We start from the raw sequence: 17,190 nt of genomic DNA, 5'->3' as shown, positions 1-17,190 counted from the left end.
TAATATATGTAGAATGATAATAATTTGTTGACAATAAAATATAAAGGAATGGAAATATTTTTACACTTAATAGAAGAAACACCCACTTAAAAACTTAAAATAATATTATTTTAATTATATTTATTTTATTTTTTAACTTAAAGTTGTAATTCTCATCATTATAATTATTAAAATGAGTAATCAAGTAGATATATATTTTTTAATATAAAAAAATGTGTGAATAGACAAACAAAATAACAACTTTTTGTGTATAGGTTTTCCAAGTCAAAATTGTTGTGATTTCAGTGTAGATAGCTATGTAATCTATGAAGAATATTATATGCAGTAACCATGTTTTATATTACAACTACCAAATACCAACTCCAAGGACAATTAATCATAATATTCACCAAAACATTAAACAAAAACTAAGTAGTTTTGACTTTGAAGTAGAGAAAAAAAAACTAGTGGTGTGTGTGTCCCTTTTTTTTTATTTTATCTATCACTTAATATTTTCTCACATATATTGAGAATAAATTAGGTAGTGAATAAAATAAAATTCAATAAAATATCATTACAAAAAAAATTATTTCATTATTTGTAATTTTATATTAAAAAGGCCAAAAAAGTATATGGTTTTATTTTTTTTATGAATACATTATATACTTAGTATTATTCTTCTACCTTGATATGGTAAAAGTGAAATTAATTTCTCCGTAAATAAATTAATCTATAACAATTCTTCTATAGTTTTTTGAAATTTTTTTATTTTTAATATATACATAAATTGAGTTTAATTTATATTAAAAAATCGATTTGGTTTGATTTTCACATTATTTTCTTAAAGTTTTTATAAAAAAGTTTGTTGACAGAGACTCTATCATTTACAACTCAAATAATAATAATAATAATAATAATAATAATAATAATAATAATAATAATAATAATTATTATTATTATTATTATTATAATAATAATAATAATAATAATAATAATAATAATTGCTTAACAGTATTGTCTTACACTTAATTCATTTACCATTAACAATTTTATTACTGTGAATATTTGTTTAAAGTAATGTTTAAAATATAATTATAGTTATTCTAATGATACAACTAAATAATAGTCAATGTAAACAATTAAAAAAATTGTAATGGAGACTAATGAAATTCCATTTCAATAAAGTTGATTTTCGAAGTTTATTGAAATAGGAATAAACCAGAGAAAGATGAAGAAGAGAAGATGAACGGATTTCAATAAATATTTTGTGGGTATCAAATTGTCTTACAATTATATACAAATTTAAGAAGAGTAAATATAGAAAAGTATATTAACATTTTTAAAAAATATTTTTATTTATATATTAATTTATACATGTAAATTTAAGGAGTTGATTGAGTACATACTTGTGAATTGTAATTACACACTCTTAATCATAATTTGAACACTGTAAACTAATTTTGATATGAGAATCAAAATCTTAATCAAAATTTGAACACTGTAAACTAATTACACACAACTAAGTGAAAATTAAAATAGCTTTAAATTCTAAAATATAATTTAATCAATGGTTAATACAATTTTTAACTCACTATTATAGTGAACTTTTTAACCTATTCCAATATTTTAAGTGCTTTTAATTTAGCCCTACCTCCTTTAAAGACAAGTTAATGTAATTTTTTTCTGAGATTGAAGATTAAACACATTTGTAGTATCTATTACTTCCACCAGAAGTCAGCTTTTATTTATGTTACATGTAATAGTTGTAATATCGTTAAGATCAATACAACATAATAGATTAGATTGACCTGTTTTGAAGAAAAACGAGACAAAATTGAAAATAATAGTGAGATTAGGAGGCATTTAAACCTTTAATTAACAGTTTCTCTTCAAACCAATCACAGTTTTTATCTGGGATGAATTAAGCAATGGAGGGAAAAGAGGAAATGAAAATGGGAAAATGATTGTGTAAGCCTCGAGGAACATGAGAATAAAATGATGTCAATCAATCAATTCTATATTTGATCCACTACTAGCAAACTGTTTCAGACAAGTTGAAGCGGTGTACAAGCAAAAATACACACCAACTGTTCCACTAGAAGCCTACGTGGGGAAGAAAAACATAAACAAGAAAGGATAAGCATGGGAAGCAATGAAATTACAGGAGACCCCGCCAATTAATTTAGTTACACCTGCATGCATGGCTTCTCAAACATGAATTCAGCAAGGCTTAATTTCAAAACCTATGCTCAGAAGCGTTCGAGCTGATTCCATTGCTTTCTCCCCCCCAAGCTCAAGGGCTTCCCCAGTTAGTTCTCCTTCTGTGTCCACCGACCATTGAGTAGAAACTTTCTTCTTCTGTGGGGAATCGGGTTTCTTCACCTGCAAACTGTTCATGGACGCGGGTGCTGCAGCTGCCACAAGAGGAGCACTTGGTGGCCCATGTCGTTTCTTGGGCACAGGCATGTCATGGTCATGTACTCCCTTGTATGTTATAATCACGGCATCTGAGTTATTTACGGCAGATTCAATGTGTTTTCTGACAGGGCATCCAGCAGAAGTGCATCTGTAGTAGTTCCTGAAATATTCAAGAGGTGATCAGAAGAAAAGGAATAGATTACAACTTCAATCGCCAAATTATAAAAAACAAAAAAGAGGAAGTCAGCATGCCATATAGAAGACGAATGGGGCAGCTGTTTGATTACTTTTTCAGAAAGTAAGTTCTAATTGTTAAGGGTCAACAAACAGAAAAATCAGTTTAGCAAGCTGAAGCTATTTTGTTCAATTTTAAAAATGATTTGTACCGGTGGTATATCACTGTAAAAATGGTAAACTTGTGAAACTTAAAAATCATGTCTTCACATTCTCTTCTCCCAAATGTGTTTCTCTTCTCCGCAAGTATGCCTTCGGACCTGCTTTTCTTCCCATGGAGTAAGTTGTGAAGCTCTCAATGGTTTAGATTTCTTCATACCAATGGTGACTCAGCTGTACCCATCACTTCTGGGTTCCGGTGGCATGGCAATACCTCACCCTATAACAGCTCGCACCCCCATTTCATTTACAGCCCACCGTAGTCTCACTGAAAAAAAAAAAAGCAATTTCAAACAAGCCCTAATGGCTAGCATATTGCATTTTACAGAACTGCTACTTCACCACTTAGACATCTGTCCTTATCCATTTGCCCATAGGAGGCAGCACTTATAAAGAAAGAATGGAAACTTGTCCGTCCATGATAATGTGAATCTCGATTTTTAGACGAGTACGAAGATATTGATAATATTTGGGTTTTAGATATTGGGCTTGGAACCCATTTTGGAACAATAAACCCTGATATGACAGTACCACTACCCCACTACTCCTATGCTATGGAGTGGAGAATAACTGTTTTTGTCTCTATAAAAATCCACCACACTACTAAAGGGATAGACACAATGAATGTTTCTGGCCTAAGTCTATTTCAAATTTAGCAGAAACATTTTGGAGCCGAAGGAACGCTTCCCAATGCCACCACCGTATCCAAAGTCCTTGCATTGTCAAAGGAAAGTGACCTCTAAGGAAACATTAGCTTCAATTCTCCTTCTCATCTTCACAGTCATTATTGAATCCTCTGAATGCGTAATCTACCTATCGAAGCTAGCTGCAGATGAGCAAATCCGAGTACTCCCTTAGTACGGACAGGGATCCCATGTTAAGTGCATGGACGCCTGGCTTAAATCGCACTCCCCCTGCGCGACAAAGCATGGTCGGATTCCGACACCGTCATGCTCTAGCTCTTCACTCCCACCAGGTGTCACAGTGGTGGCCATTATTAATGGTGTTATTTGTTTAACCAATTATCTCGTCGAGTACTTCAAATATTCACCAAAAACCTCTTTGGCACACTCCCCGTGCCGCTGATATTGTTTCATTTCCCATCATCCTCCTTCGCTTTCAGCCTGACCTCTGCGGTGAAATCATCCACGTGCAGTGGTGTGTTGCGCAATCTTTCTTCGGACCCGCCTAAGGCGTCACTCGATCAAAACGCATAGGTGCATGGCGTCAGTGGCTTAATCCAACAACCATACGCAAAGAAGCACGGGATCGTTGGACTGTGATAATGGGATTCTTCGTCAGTATATTCGTTCTAGTTTACTCATTCACGTGCTTCGCGGAGACAAGGAGGAAGCATAGGAAAACGGAAATCGGCAAAGTGCAGTGAAGGTGCCAGCAAGGGTGCCTAAAATTAAGGAAGTAACTGTAAGTGCGGAAGTGGAGCCCTGTAGCTATTCCACTCAAACACAACATGCGGATTTTGGAAGGTGAAACTTTGAATTATCATTATATTTTAAAAATAATAAGAGTATTACCATTAAGATTTCAAAGTTGTTTTTCCCGAAGAAAACAAATTTCATTATTAATGTTTATTAAATATTATTTTGGCCCATTGTTAGTTAGCATGTATATAAACATATTTATATATAAACGCTTCTTATTTTTTGTTTTTTATTTTATTTTTACAAGGTCCTATGATTTAACATATGAAAGTTTTCACATAAAATTCATATATATATATATATATATATATATATATATATATATATATATATATATATATATATATATATATATATATATATATATATATATATATATATATATGCACACCCACGCTTTTTCTTATTTTTATAAGTTGTGTGCTTCTATAATCTTTGCACTAAATGACCATTTGATGATGAAAAATAAAAAAACATAATAAAGCCTATGTGCTTAGAGAAATTATATGATTGTCTTTTGCATCCAACTCAAAGACCGCGCAAATATGCCTATGTTATTATTAGCCTTAATGTGGGGTTGGCATGTGTGCCAGGAGTTAAATCGCCTTAGTGTGAGATTGACCTTTGTGTCAGAAATTAAATTGTCTTAGTGTGGGGTCGGCCTTGGTGCCAAGAATTAAATCACCTTAGTGTAAGGTTGACCTTGGTGTCAAGAATTAAATCACCTTAGTGTAATGTTGACCTTTGCGTCAAGAATTAAATCACCTTAGTGTAAAGTTGACCTTTGCGTCAAGAATTAAATCGCCTTAGTGTAAGGTTGACCTTTGCCCAAGGAATCAAATCGCCTCAGTGTAAGGTTGACCTTTGCCCAAGGAATCAAATCGCCTTAGTGTAAGGTTGACCTTTGTCCAAGGAATTAAATCGCCTCAGTGTAAGGTTGACCTTTGCCCAAGGAATCAAATCGCCTTAGTGCAAGGTTGGTCTTTGTGAAAGGAACTAAATCTCCTTAGTGCGAGGTTGACCTTTGTATCAGGAATTAAATCGTCTCAGTGCAAGGTTGACCTTTGTATCAGGAATTAAATCGCCTCAGTGCAAGATTGACCTTTGTGTTAGGAATTAAATCGCCTCAGTGTGGGATTGGCCTTTGTATCAGGAATTAAATCCCCTCAGTGCAGGGTTGACCTTTGTATCAGGAATTAAATTGCCTCAGTGCAAGGTTGACCTTTGTGTCAGGAATTAAATCGCCTCAGTGCAAGGTTGACCTTTGTGTCAGGAATTAAATCGCCTCAGTGCAAGGTTGACCTTTGTATCAGGAATTAAATCGCCTCAGTGCAAGGTTGACCTTTGTATCAGGAATTAAATCACCTCAGTGCAGGGTTGACCTTTGTGTCAGGAATTAAATCGTCTCAGTGTAGGGTTGACCTTTGTGTCAGGAATTAAATCATCTCAGTGTAGGGTTGACCTTTGTGTCAGGAATTAAATCGCCTCAGTGCGGGATTGACCTTTGTGTCAGGAATTAAATCGCCTCAGTGCGGGATTGACCTTTGTGTCAGGAATTAAATCGCCTCAGTGCGGGATTGGCCTTTATGCTAGGAATTAAATCACCTTAGTGTGGGGTTGACCTTTGTGCCAGAAATTAAATCACGTTAGTGTGGGGTTGGCCTTTGTGCTAGGAATTGAATCGCCTTGGTGTGGGGTTGACCTTTGTGCCATGAATTAAATCGCCTTAGTGCGGGATAGACCTTTGTGTCAGGAATTAAATTGTCTTAGTGCAGGCTTGGCCTTTGTGCCAGGAATTAAATCGTCTTAGTGCAGGCTTGGCCATTGTGTCAAGATTTAAATTGCCTGAGTGCGGGGTTGACCTTTGTGCCAGGAGTTAAACCACCTTAGTGCAGGATTGGCCTTTGTGTTAGGATTTAAATTGCCTTAGTACAGGGTTGGCCTTTGTGCCAGGAGTTAAATCACCTTAGTACAAGGATGGCCTTTGTGCCAGGAATTAAATCACCTTAGTGCAGGATTGGCCTTCGTACTAAGTAAATCTTTGTTCTAGGTGACTTATAGGTCTAAACTTGTCCTCATCCATGATTCGAGTATATTTAGACTCTTCGCCTTCCAAACTTGAGCTTAGGGGGCTATGGTCCATCTGGGATAATAAATCTCGGTCTTTAGATGAGTATGATAAATTAGGCTTTTCACCTTGCAGGCTTGGAGCTATGGTCTGTCTGAGATAGTGTGAATCTCGTCTTTAGACGAGTACAAGATATTAATAATATTTGGGTTTTACATATTGGGCTTGGAGCCCATTTTGGAACAATAAACCCTAATAACAGTATCACTACCCCACTACTCCTAAGTTGTGGAGTGGAAAATAACTATTTTTGCCTCTATAAAAATCCACCACACTATCACTAAAGGGATAGACACATTGAATGTTTCTGGCCTAAGTCTATTTCAGATTTAGCAGGAACAGAAACAAAGGTCTACACCACTCCACCAACACATCTTTGACTCAAGACAAGAAATCACATCCTCCCTGTTTTGGAAGGAATGTACTGATAGTTATTTGTTGAGCAAATGATGTAACCACAAACTAAGGCTGCATAAACTCCAGTTTCGATTAAATTACTTTTGCAAACTGAGTTTGTGAAAACAGCTCTCTTTAATTCTATATCAAACTCAATTTCAAGGCAAAACTATGCTTAAACACACTTTAAAATCATCTTCAACTGAAAAACAAACAAGATGGTATTTTCCTGTTACTTTTTAAACGTACTTTTGTGTTTTCCAACAGAAAACCAGACATGCAAAACCAAAAACGAAAATTAGAGAATATTAGCATCCAAATGGTTTTGGACAATAAAGAGAACATGTATGCCCCACTTATGGACTCTAGTTGATTTTGAGAATAGAAAACAAGTGAAAAATAAATCAACGTTCTATGTAAATTAAGATGCTTCTTTCATTACTTGTTGCACCAAGGATAGAGGAATATGCATCTAAACACAATACAGAATATCTGAAACTCCAAACTAAGTTGGAAAATAGACCTTCCCAATATCTCACTAGAGCTGTTAAAAAAACTTCCAGAATTACTGATTGGGCTGTTCAGAGATAATCTTCATGAAGGGAAAATATATCAGTATTTGGCTCATACTTTGACTAACTATTTACAACTGATTGAAGGTTTGCATCGATGAGAGACAGGAAAATATACACAGACTCCAACTCTTTTATTGCACAAACTCACCCAATCATTAATGGTGTGGAAAAATCCACCGATCCATTTTATTTTTGAAAAAATCACCTAAAAACTAATCTGTGGCTGCTAATAATGTAGTCAACACTCAAAAGATCAACAACGAAATAAAAATCAACTATTTTTTAATTTCTGACAATTGACTTTACTATGTTCTATGGAAGCAGGCCTAAAAACGCCTGTCTTTGTGCAAATGAACAACAGCATTCAATTTCAAAACAAAACATGTGCCAATTATCACAAATAGAGTTCCACTACTATATTTTCATCAGAAAATTCAAGTTATTTTTTATTTTGACTCTACAAAGTTTTCTTTAACTAAGTACAAATTTTGCAGTCAACAGCTTTTCACCTGAAGATAATAGAAAATACAGTTTTCTGGTTATTATGAAGCTCAGCAGTTAGAAAGAACTTCCACAGAAAAAGGGAAATAAAAAATGTGTATGGAGAGAGAAGGGCAATACTATTAAATATTAACCTAAATGGAAAAAGAAGCACAAGCTAGAAATAATGTATTCGAATTGTACATCATTGACTTTGAACTGCATGCAAGCAAATAAACCCCACATACAATTTCTTTTCGGATTCTACAGTTTATCGGATTTTTTTTTTTAAATTGACACCCTTTAAATCTAAATACAACTTATTTTTCACTAAAATTGTGTAAGGATACTGCTAACTTGTCAATGCCAAAAATAAAAAACATGCTAAGGACTGGACATATTAAAAGGAAAAGAAAACAGAAAGTAAGCAATATTTAGACATGCACCTGGGATGCAGATTTCCCTTTACCATTTTCTGCCCATACTTCCGCCATCGATAACCATCACCAGATATCCCCACATCCCCTGCTGCATGTATGACAAACTTGGGCTTCTTTCCAGGTTTTACAGGAGAATCCATGTCTGTTAAGTCACCTTTCTTCATTCTGGATATCAAATTAAAGAAAAGAGGTTAAATGCTATCCTGCCACAATTAGAAGAAAATGGGCTTATTATCTTCTTCTTTTTTCCGTAAAGTATGAATTCATATGCAGACTTACCTTTTTTTCGGCTCTGGCTCATTTACAGGTTCCTCTTTCAAAATAACTTTACCATTACTCATACTAGACGAGTTTGGCCGTTTCTTATCAGTGCTGCAGGGTGCTTCTTGTAGAGATTCTTTTGAGGAAATGGATGGATCAGGATCCTTCATAAGTCTGACAGGCTGGTCTGGAATACTTTTTTCTACAATTGGTTGGCTGGCAGACAGAATCTTATTTTCCCTAAGAGAATTAATCTTCCGTGGGGGATCATGACTGTGCTCACTTTTATAAACAATCTCTATCACATGACCTGAATGATCACAACATTCAATCTTCTTAGCACAACAGTCTGAATGGGTACACCTGTAATAGCTTCGAGAACCTGTAGGACTCTTTACTTGCTTCTGACCATACTTCCGCCAGTTATATCCATCAGATGCAGATGACCTTGCAACAGAAACAGCAGATAATGTTTTGCCACCAGAGGAACTTTTCTTATCTACTTCTGGCAAACGTGCATTATTGACCTTTGGAGAAGATAATTTTTGTTTTGGTACAGTTGGACTAGAAACAGATGTTGAAGAATGTATAACAGAAGTTGGTGGCAGTTCAGACAATGGAGTTGAACACACAGACAGCTGAAGTCGATTTGTCTGAGTTGGAAGTGGTTGTGCTTCTCCTTGAATAATTTCTTTTTCAGGAGGTGCATCTGTCTCCTGAGTATGAAATTATCTACTTTAGTTCCAAAGAAGTGAAATATATGGCCTTTCAGATGCTTAATTCAAACACTACAAATATTTCTTTACCTTAGGAATTCTTAATTCAAGAAAAGCAATCAAATTACTACTTGTTAATGTTTGTTCGGTGTACCATAAATTTCGATGTGGGTTGTGTTAATTTTTACAATCAGTTTAAGGAAATTAGTTGTGTGTTTCACTTTCATATTATAGTGCATAATCTGAACTGTCCTGTACACTGATACACAAACCAGAATAGAACTCTGAACCCATCATCAGTGCTCCAAGGTTGAATTGGGTTAGGAAGCCAAATTCCAAAATTAAAAGGGCTAAGTACCTCTCCAAAAAAATCCCTTAGTTAAGTGAAGTCCAAAAATGGTTTACAAATACCCCAGTCACACTAACACACAAGCCCTACAGAACATGGTGCATTGTTGACCATACCTGGTAGTCATGCTCAAATTCAACTTAATTGTGAAAAAGGGTCATAATAGACAAACTCATGGGTGCTTTAGTAGATGTCAAGGATCAATTCACCTAAATTCTTCAAGTTACACAAAAGCTCAAGAATGGTTTATATATCTACTGTATTTTTTTAGAAATAAATGCATCATTAAATATGAAAATGCAGGGTAAATCACAGGGATAAGAAAACTATTCTAAAAATCTTCACAGGCGTCTTGCAGGAGCAATACACAGATTCAGGTCTCAATTTTGTAACTAGTCAATTATTAGTTGCAGCAGGCACCTTTGATAGGATTTTTTATTACTGCAGCTCGTTATCAGTTTCTTGATTTTTTTTTGTCCATCAACAGTATACTTCATAAGGAAGGTATGAACTCTTTTTTATGTTGAAACTACAAAGCATTTGCTTATACTTTTTAAACAGATATAAAGGGAAACCAGGAAGCGTGATAAGTATTCTCCCAGAATAAGTTTCATAATTTCTAATCCGGATGGAATGATTTATCCGTATTGTTCTCAGACTACTCACTCAAAACTAACCATCATCATCCTGAACACCTATGAAACAAAGACAAAAATGAAAGAAAGAAAACAGAGGAACACCCACAATTCATTCTACCTTTCTCAAGAAGTGAAGATTTTAAAGCTACAGTAACACTTCCGAAACACTAGGTGCTTTAAAACAATATCCAAAGATCCAGTTAACCTATAAGTAGCAACTGGTAAGAATTGCAACTGAGCAAAACTCTTCAAACGGGTTACACTTGCACTACATACCAAATCCCTAACCACAAGCACAACTACAAGAAAACCCTTCAAACAAACGATCCCACAAAACAACACTCAACCTCGTCCAAAATAATTAAATTAAATATCCTAAGATAAATGCTCTCTAACCTTACTTTCGGCTTTGCCACTGGAATTCGACGCAACAGAGCTTCCGTGCAAATCTGTCACATCAAACAAGTCACCGAAATATAGATATTCATTTCCATATAGGTGTGCGGAAAAAAAGGACACCGCTGAACGAAATCATTACCGTCACTGCGATGGTGTTGCACAGCAAGGGTTTGCACCGAAGAGGTAACGGCACCGCCTAGGGTTTCTAAATTGGACTCCGTGCGACGCTCACCGAAACTTCGTAACTCGCGGCGCTGCAACTCGGCAGGGGAGGGCGATTCGGTGAGTCGTTGTGTCTGGTTGGCGTCGTGCGGCTTTCTGTCGGAATCATTTGGTTCGGGGTTCGGGTCTGGGAGAGCTTGGGGACTGCGGCGCTCAGCCATGGCGCAGTAGCGAAGGATTGAGAGAGAGAGTGAAGTTTGAAGCGGTTGTTGGTTTTATGGTGTTGAAAAGCGAAAAGTTTCGGGTTTCGAGAAACGCCACTGTTAGTGTGAGAGAGTGTTTGCGGGGGAGATGGTGTGTGGGTTCGTGTCTCTGACCTGCATTGACTCAGGTGCCTCTTTTCCTTTGCAAGAAACAAGAAATTCAAGAATACTTAATCAATGTTTCATTTATTAAAACTATTTTATTAACTCTACAGTTTAATATTTATGCCTGTTCTTCATCACATTCTAACTTCCTTCACTTCAATGTCAATCCTATCAACTAATTTTTCACACATTAAAAATAATAATAATAACAAATATCCCACTTTTATTATATTATTTTCATTCTTCCAATGAAGACGTTATTTGACTGAAACTTATAAATTTTTTGCTTTAAATATGAATTATAAAAAAATAATACTTGATTAAAAAATAAAAGTACCATCCTGTTTAAATTTCTTTTAAAAATTAAATTACAGTTGTTTTAAGAGAAAAATATGTGTTTTGATTCATTTTCAACTACCAACAAATACACTTCAAATTATTATACAAGCACGGATTTGCATAAAAGAAAATATTAGAAATTATATGTCAATAAGAAAAAGCAGTTTATATTTTTTGAATGATAAAGTTTAATATGTTAAGAAAAAATATATTTTTGAACAAAATATTAATAAAGAAAAACTAATTAAAACAAATAAATTCTCATCTAAGATTATTATTCTTTTGTGTTGATACATCATAGAAATAAAAAAAAAATCGTATACTAATAGTTATTGTTTAATTTTAAAAAAATTGAAATTTTGTGAGGGACGTCGAGGGTGGTAAACATTGTATTAAAATTGATGCTATTAAAACTTTTATAAGTTTAAATATTGAATTGGTTAATTAAAATATTTGGAGAATAAAATATATCAAACTAAACATTAAAAATAAAACAAACATGTGTGTAAGTTACTAAGTGACAAACAGTGATGTACATGAAAATCACAATAATAGACTTTAACATAGGTCTAAGTATTCAGCCTATAAAGACTTAAATGTCACAGAAAATTCAATGACCTACATCTTACCTTTCATAACTTTTACAAAATTGAAACAGAAATTAAAAGATTATCTTTTATTTATAAAATTAGTAAATTTATTTTAACAACAACTTTACACTATTAGTCAGTATATTATTTATTTAAATGATTTTATATGCGTTATAATTTAATATTTTCATTCAATTGCATAATCTCGTGTACTTTAGAGTAACTATTTAAAAAATAACTAATTTTTCAACCACTTTATTATTAAAGACACTTAACAAACTATCAATCTATTAATACTATAAAATAGCTATATAACATTTAACTTAATATAATTTTGACTTTTAATACTAAGTTTTTATTTATTAACTTCTGTAGTTACTATTATAATGATGGTCAATAAAAACTTTCATAATATAAATTAAAAATCTGCCGGTCAACATTTTTTTATTGAAATGCTAAATACATTAATAGTTCATTTAATATTTTTACGAAATATTCGAGAAACATCATACTTTATATTATTACATGTCTTCTTCATATTTGCACTCTCCCCCATAAGCAATAAAATGTCAATTTCCAAAAATTAATAATTATTAATAAAAAAATATAAAATTTTAGGTCATTTTGTATGGGTTTTATTTGTTTTACTATTAATATAATGAGAAAACAATAACGTCCTAATTCATTTTGTTTATTTTCTGCTCTGAGAGAAAGTAACATAGGCAGTCTGTTCCTCCGTTACTAACAGTGTTTGTTGAATTAGGGTTCTGTTGACGCCGTCAATTCTGTATGTAATGTTCCCGATTCTTTGACCAGCTTTTGCTTTTGCTTTTTGGAGCATTAATCGCTCTTGAATCCTATGTGGACATTTCTCTGCCTTTCTTTATTGTCAAAGGTTTAATCATTGATTTGATTATGTGATTAAGATTAGTAAAATGTTAAGCCATTATTTCATGTGACAAGTGAGATGAATATCAGCAACATAAATTCAAACAAAATTAAATTTAAAAATAAAATTTAGGGGCCAACATATCAACTTTTAACATTTGAAGTGATTAAAAAAAATAATATATATATTATGAAATTTGTGCAATACATTATGAGTTATTGTCTCACAATCACAGAAGAAATAACATAACGTTCTATTCAAATAAGAGTTGACACTATTTGGGTCAAACAGTTTCACATATTAGACTATAGTGTTGTTAATAATCAATTAATTGAATGAAATTAGTTAAATAAATTAAAATTATTACACTAATTAGTTTTTTAATGAATTATGTATAATGACAAAGGCACTTATAGTATAGTAGAATGAAAATTAGATTTGACATAAAAAGAGGTTTGGGGAGGAATATAATATATTGTATGATAAGATTAGAAATGGTACCAACAAGTCAATAAAGTTTGAAGCTAGCTGATGCCAAAAGTTGATGACGAATATGACCTAAATAAATATTAATATTGTGTTTTATGAGATGTAATTGCATTTTTGTTATTTGATTTTAAATAATAGTGGAAGCATAATGTTAAAGAATTAAATAAAAGGAGAAGGGGCATCAATTAGGAACCAATGATAATAAGGTTTTGCAACTTTCATGGAGGGTTTTTTTTCTTCTTAGTGTCTCCATTTTCTTTTTCTTTTTCAAGTTGAATTTATTTAGGTTATGGATTAAAAAAAAGATTTTAATGGTTCTTTCTCAAAATCAATGGTTTAGAGTCATTAAGTTGTGAAAAAATGACAGAGATTTATAAATTAAATTTGATTAAGTATATAAACTATACTATTTTAGTGTAGGAATTTGTTGATGATGAAACATGTTTAATGCTGATGTATTTAAATATAATATATATATATATATATATATATATATATATATATATATATATATTTTGTAACATGCACAATTTAGCATACATAATGAACGAGATTAAATTTATAACAACTTAAATTTAACATAAATCTTTAATTTTTTAAACTTTTATACATGTTTGATGATGATAAACAAGATTTATGAGTATGAGATTGAGTTAGAAATAAAAATAATTATATAAAAAATATCAAAATAATATTTTATGATAAAATAAACAATAAATTAAAATATTTTAAAAAAGCAAAAAATATTAAAAAAAATATTTTGATACATAATTGAGTGAAATTGCACAAAAATAAATAAATATATATAAATAAATATATAATTAATGGTATAATAAAACAAAAAAAATATCTTAGAAATTTAAGAAAAAAAACATTCATATCAAATTACTCGAACTATTGATAGATAATGAAAATTATTTTAGGAAACAAAATAATTATTCAAATAAAACAAAAATTAAAATAAAAGAATAAATAAGAAATAAGTTTTTTATATTATCAAGTAAATGATTTATGCTATATTGAACCCTTAAATTGAGAGTTAAACATTTCATGTGAAAAATATAAACAATAAATAAAAATATTAAAAATGAGGGGAAATATTCAAATGTGAAACCTAAAATTATTTAATTCACATACATAATTTGAAGACATAATGATATTTTTGAAAATGTTTGCACAAAGATTTCACTTTACCTTCGTGTCAAAGTATATTTGTGAATTTTTACAACTTGGGAAAGGTCTTATTGTATATAGCGTTGCTGCATTATTCTTTTTTACACAAACACCAATAACATTGGAACCAAATATATAAAGGATCGGCACCACTCTTTACCCAAAACCTTAAAGCAATGGGTTAATGGGTCTTTCATCATTGTATATTGCTCTACTTTCTCATTTCTATCCAATGTGGGATTTAGACTCACTCTTGGATTCCCAACAGGGACATCATAACATTACAAGTTTGTCTTGGTCTTGGTCTATTGTGTTTGGGGCACACCATATCATTCTTGTTGTCTTTGTTGTTGGTTCACATTTGAACAATTGATCTTGGTCTTTATCGCTTTCGTTTGACTGAAGCCTATTTTTTTATTATTTATATTTTGGTTGTCTTACCAACCGAAGTCTATTCTTGACGTGTAGGCTTTATTTAGGAATCGAAACCTAAACTTTTTTTTTTTACTTCGTCTGAATATGTTCATCACTAAATATCAATAAGTAATCATCACTATTTTTTTTATTGGTAAATATTGTGATTAAGCCTTCTTCATTCTTCTTTGTTGTTGTTGTCCATTTTCGTTGTTACCATCTTCATTCATCATCGCCTTTCACCACCTTTGGCTCCTCTTCCTCCCTCTCCTCCATCGTTGTCATCGTCATTGCCACTACCACCACCTCATCTTTCTCTTTCTTTTCCTTCTTTTATTATTCTTCTTACTTATCTTCATTTAATTTACAATACACATCTCGTTAGATTTAGTGGAAAAATTGGCGTCCAATTTAGTAATGGGATTTATGAACAAAATTAACGATAAATTTTAAAACACACAACTACTAATGGATTTACAAACAAATTTTAAAAAATTGAGTTACCTACAAATTTATTGATTTTTTTAAAAATTTAATCATTAATGGATTTTACTACCACATAGGCAAGCTAAAGCGAATGCTTTGATGCTTATTTTACCTAGAAAATTTATCGAAAAATCATTGGTAATAAAAATTATGTATTACTGACGAATTTTACTGATGAATAAAAATTCTTATACCATCATTATACTATAATGAGACATGTTTGCTTGAACCTCTTATCATCCACACACTTTGATACCACTAGTAAATCTTTTGAGAGAATTTCACCATGAAAACTTGACACCAATAAAATACAAATATAAATCCACATAAAAAATTGATATTACCTCTAACTTAAAACTTTAAAATAATAATTTTTTTTAATAACTAATTTTTTCATTTGTACTTATTCTAAAACTTAAACTTATTAAATTATCAACTGTACTATATACCCGTACAGGCGAGCGAGAGATCGCCCGACCAAGGAATAAGACAGTTGGGCGGTCCTAAATCCTATACAACCTTAAGTACAACCTTTAATCAAGTTTACTTATTAAGTATTGGACAATGATTACGGTTTTGCTAATCATAATATCATATCAAAACCTATAAATACAAATATGAGGTAAGGAAGTAAGTGATTGTATTTATTGCAAATTTAAGATTTTTTTGTGACCCTTAATTAGTTAGATTACTAATTTGAATGTCAGATTATCTTTGATAGGTTTCGACCATACAATTTAGAGTGCAAGCATTGAGAACATAGAAGAATTGGATTAAGTATACTCAAGATAACAAAAGCTAACAAAAATGAAATATAAAAAAGTGTTTAATAGTGATTCTCGACCTCATATCCGAAACACCAACATTTATTTAAGTTTCGATGGAGTGAAATGAAATATGAGTATGAGAATTGTATTTGAATGTTTTAAACACGGTGACATCAATTCCCATCAAAAGAAAGTAATTTATCTCAAAAACAAATATCAAATATTAGAATATGCGTCTCACTCTCCATTTGTGATGAAATGGAGATTTGTTTAATTATTGTGGTATAAAAAAATGTGTTGCACTAACATGATATCAACTGAGGGAATCATTTAAAATCTTTTTCTTTTATTAGTATATTACTATAATAATGATGATGAGATTTTTCATATCATTGCAAGGAAGTCCAATCTGCTGAATGGAAAGCCATGAATGCTGGTAAAAAGGGAACCAAATTTCTCTCCTTTATTACACACAATTTACTTCTCTTAAACCTAAATCCTTTTGCCATTCTCAACACAAAATTAAAATATAATGCCTTTTTGCATTCTTACATTACAGCTAGGTCAGTTAAGTATATTGTTTATTTTTTTAATTAAATTATTGATTATTTTCATTATAAATAAACTATTTAAAAGATATTTGAATAGATAATATATATATATATATATATATATATATATATATATATATATATATACACACACACGTGTAGATTCATTAATAAAAAGAAAAAAACTAATTTTGTATTCATGAAATATTAGAAATAAGAATAAATATAATTTTCATCGTAGCATACATGCAGTGAAGAAAAGGGGCAGCATTCGTTGATAGAGCATGCAAAGGCTCATGCTTTCATAGTGGTTCTGTGATGTGTGACAAAACTTAAAGTATATATTTT

The 17,190-nt window shown here is 31.8% G+C and overlaps 1 protein-coding gene across 1 annotated transcript; it reads right to left on the bottom strand.

Annotated features, from left to right (window-relative positions):
* Positions 1–1,975: 1,975 nt before the first annotated feature.
* LOC108345804 (probable WRKY transcription factor 32) lies at positions 1,976–11,219 on the bottom strand. Its single transcript, XM_017584570.2, has 5 exons — positions 10,754–11,219; positions 10,612–10,664; positions 8,531–9,228; positions 8,258–8,416; positions 1,976–2,557 (listed from the first exon to the last, which is right to left on the bottom strand). Exons 1-5 carry the CDS (start codon positions 10,995–10,997, stop codon positions 2,200–2,202), a joined length of 1,512 nt encoding a protein of 503 aa, XP_017440059.1. The 5' UTR covers positions 10,998–11,219; the 3' UTR covers positions 1,976–2,199.
* Between the last annotated feature and the right edge of the window lie 5,971 nt (positions 11,220–17,190).

The sequence above is a fragment of the Vigna angularis genome, chromosome 1 (genome assembly GCF_016808095.1).
Source record: "Vigna angularis cultivar LongXiaoDou No.4 chromosome 1, ASM1680809v1, whole genome shotgun sequence".
NCBI classification, from domain to species: Eukaryota; Viridiplantae; Streptophyta; class Magnoliopsida; order Fabales; family Fabaceae; genus Vigna; species Vigna angularis.
This window is presented reverse-complemented; position numbering and strand designations above follow the sequence as displayed.

Coding starts and splice junctions, on each gene's coding strand:
- LOC108345804 (XM_017584570.2), bottom strand. CDS start 10,997: ATGGCTGAGCGCCGCAGTCCCCAAGCTCTCCCAGACCCGAACCCCGAA. Junction 10,665..10,753: donor GCAACACCATCGCAGTGACG/GTAATGATTTCG, acceptor TTGATGTGACAG/ATTTGCACGGAAGCTCTGTT. Junction 2,558..8,257: donor AAGGGAAATCTGCATCCCAG/GTGCATGTCTAA, acceptor TGAATATTTCAG/GAACTACTACAGATGCACTT.